This window comes from Nestor notabilis, unplaced genomic scaffold (genome assembly GCF_000696875.1).
Source record: "Nestor notabilis isolate BGI_N333 unplaced genomic scaffold, ASM69687v1 scaffold21162, whole genome shotgun sequence".
NCBI lineage: Eukaryota > Metazoa > Chordata > Aves > Psittaciformes > Psittacidae > Nestor > Nestor notabilis.
In genome coordinates this window covers 61,281-64,176 of record NW_009917410.1, presented here as the reverse complement: position 1 = coordinate 64,176, position 2,896 = coordinate 61,281, and the positions used below count along the sequence as shown (strand labels likewise).

General features: G+C 38.7%; 1 protein-coding gene across 1 annotated transcript in view; it reads right to left on the bottom strand.

The window, feature by feature from the left end:
- Nucleotides 1–2,341: 2,341 nt before the first annotated feature.
- The window catches only part of CDH19 (cadherin 19, type 2), a gene marked incomplete at its 3' end in the record, with an annotated part of 21,494 nt that continues 20,939 nt past the window's right edge, over nt 2,342–2,896 (bottom strand). The window contains exon 8 of the mRNA XM_010009220.1: nt 2,342–2,463. Within this exon, the coding sequence (XP_010007522.1) occupies nt 2,342–2,463 (122 nt within the window). The remainder of the gene's footprint in view (nt 2,464–2,896) is intronic.

Here is a 2,896-nt window from a genome sequence, read left to right as displayed (position 1 = left end):
CCCTTAGTGAAACCATGCTGGTTGTCACCAATCACCTCGTTGTTTTTCTTGTGCCTCAGCATGCTTTCCAGGAGAAACTGCTCCAAGATTTTGCCAGGCACAGAGGTGACACTGACTGGTTTGTAGTTCCCTGGGTCTTCCACCTTCCCCTTCTTCAAAATGGGGGTTACATTTCCCCGGAACTTCACCTGACTGCCATGACCTCTCAAATATGATGGACAGTGGCCTAGCAACTTCATTAGCCAGCTCCTTCAGGACCCGTGGAGGGATTTCATCCGGTCCCATGGACTTGTGCATGTTCAGGTTCTTAAGGTGGTCTTGAACTTGATCCTCTCCTACAGTGGGCCTAAGGTCTTCATTCTCATAGTCCTTGTGTTTGCCTTCCAAGAGTTGGGTGGTGTGGTCTGAGCATTTGCTAGTGAAGACAGAGGCAAAGAAGTCATTAAGAACCTCAACCTTCTCCAAATCCAGGGTAGCCAGTCTTCCTGATAGCTTCTGGAGAGGGCCCACGTTGTCCCTAGTCTGTCTTTTATTTGCTACGTACCTATAGAAGCGTTTCCTATTATCTTTCATGCCCCTTGCCAGCTTTAATTCTAACTGGGCCTTAACTTTCCTAACCTGGTCCCTGGCTTCCCAGACAACATTCCTGTAATCTTCCCAGGTTGCCTGTCCTCGCTTCCACCTTCTATAAGCTTCTTTTCTCCCTCTAAGTTTCCTCAGCAGTTCCTTATCCATCCATGGAGGTCTCCTGGCTCTCCTGTCACACTTCCTTTTAGTCGTGACACAACACTCCTGAGTGTGTAGCAGGTGATCCTTGAATATCAACCAGCAGTCTTGGGCCCCCCTGCCCTCTAGGACTATATCTCATATTACAGTGTTAAACAGGAATAATTCGGTATCCTGTGCTCAAAGAGCTTATTATTGTTCTTACTACTACTACTACTCTTCACAGTGCCATTTTCTCCAGTGGTTCTCAAAATGCTCAAAACATAAATACTTAATTATTATTGAAATGTAGCCAATAATGGGTTAGCAGACAGATGTTATTTGTTAGTGAGTAATGGGAAATAAATCACGTCGGCTTTTATATTGCAGGCAAGTCCAAAACACGGATTACAAATATTCACTTTATAAGTTTCCATATTTAATTCATGATGTCTTAAAGACAAGGAACATGAAATGACATTTGCTTTAATGTCTGTACTTGATTTGTCACTGAGTTACCCAAAGTCCAAAAGAAATGGCTTGCTCCAAGTACCTCTGAACAAGAGGCAGCTTTTGCAGAGTGGAAATTATCAAATGCAGGATGAACAAAACTGTTGATATAGAAGCATGAACGAATGCAAAAATCTATGAAGAAATTACTTTAGCAACAGGGAAAGCTTTAACTCCAGACTAAGGTCAAAGTAAACCAAGTTGTGGTAAAAAGAAAGACCCTGTGATTCAGAAATCAAAACATTGTAAAACATTTAAAAAGAGCCATCACAGATACCCCAAAGGACTTTTTAATATGTCCAAGTAATGCTAAAGTATGTAATGAAAAAACACATACATTTTTCTGTCTATAGCTTTTTTCTGTTGCTTTTCTTGTTGTTTATTTTGTAGCTTTAAGAAACCAAAACAAAATAAAACAAACAAACAAAAAAAAAAAACCCACCCTGAAACAAAACAAACCAAACAAAAAAACCCCAACAAACAAACAAACAAAAAGAGCAAACAACTGTTGGAGTCAACAGTGTACCTGGGGGGTTGGGGCAGTTGACTCATGGTACCACCTTCCCCTGGGTAATGAATAGGAAATGGAAAAATCCTCCAGGGAAGGATGCTTAGTACAACAATCCCACAGGCTGACAGCTAGTGAAGGTGTTGCATGAGCTATGACTGAAACATCTTCAGATTTCTACTGAACTAGACAGGATTTAAATTTAGTCCACAATAAATGAGTATCTGGTATAAATCTGGTCTCAGTGTGGTTCTTCCAGACTATGTTATGCTGTTGCTGAAAATACCAGGCCTAAGTTTTATGTCTGTGGCACTAACTGAAAGCAAATCTGTGCCTTATGGGTTTTTTTTGCAGTTTTTTTGTCTGTACCACTCTGTTACCTGTTTTTGCAGATAAAAAAGGTGTATTGATTTTGTTTTAAGGTGGGAAAAATAAACATCAGTCTTCTGAAATTTAAATTGCAAACTATACATTTATCAATGGAACTAATTTTGGATATAAACAAAATGCAGCCTGTATGCACAGTACTGAAATGATCAATACTGAAGTGAATAGTAGCATCATGGAACAAATCTTCATTGTAATGAGAAAACTGATGATTAACTCCTTCACACTTACCTGGCCAGAAACTGCATTTTCACAAACAAATGTTTCATAATATTTAGGGAATACTGGTGCATGATCATTAATGTCAAGAACTTGGATATACACATTTGTTTCTGAAATTTTTTCAGCATTTCCTGATGGTTAAAAAAGACAGAAATCAAAAGTCATAAATAATTTACTTCAAATTTTAAAGTAATGTGGACATTAGAAAATTTTACAATCCTTAAAGGTGTTTGGTCACTCTTCTTCAGTATTTTTAAATTTTGAAGCTTTGGGATAAAATTTCACCAAAATTCACATACTTTAAAAATATTTCTGCCACTGCTTGACATGGAATAATTGCAATGCTGACTTACTTAATAGATTGAGCTTATAGTTTTGCTCAAAGTATTATTCTCATAACAGATTTAATTATTAGGTATTTTGTATCATAGAATGATAGAATAGTTAGGGTTGGAAAGGACCTTAAGATCATCTAGTTCCAACCCCCCTGCCATGAGCAGGGACACCACATGCTAAACTATGTCGCCCAAGGCTCTATCCAGCCTGGCCTTGAACACTGCCAGG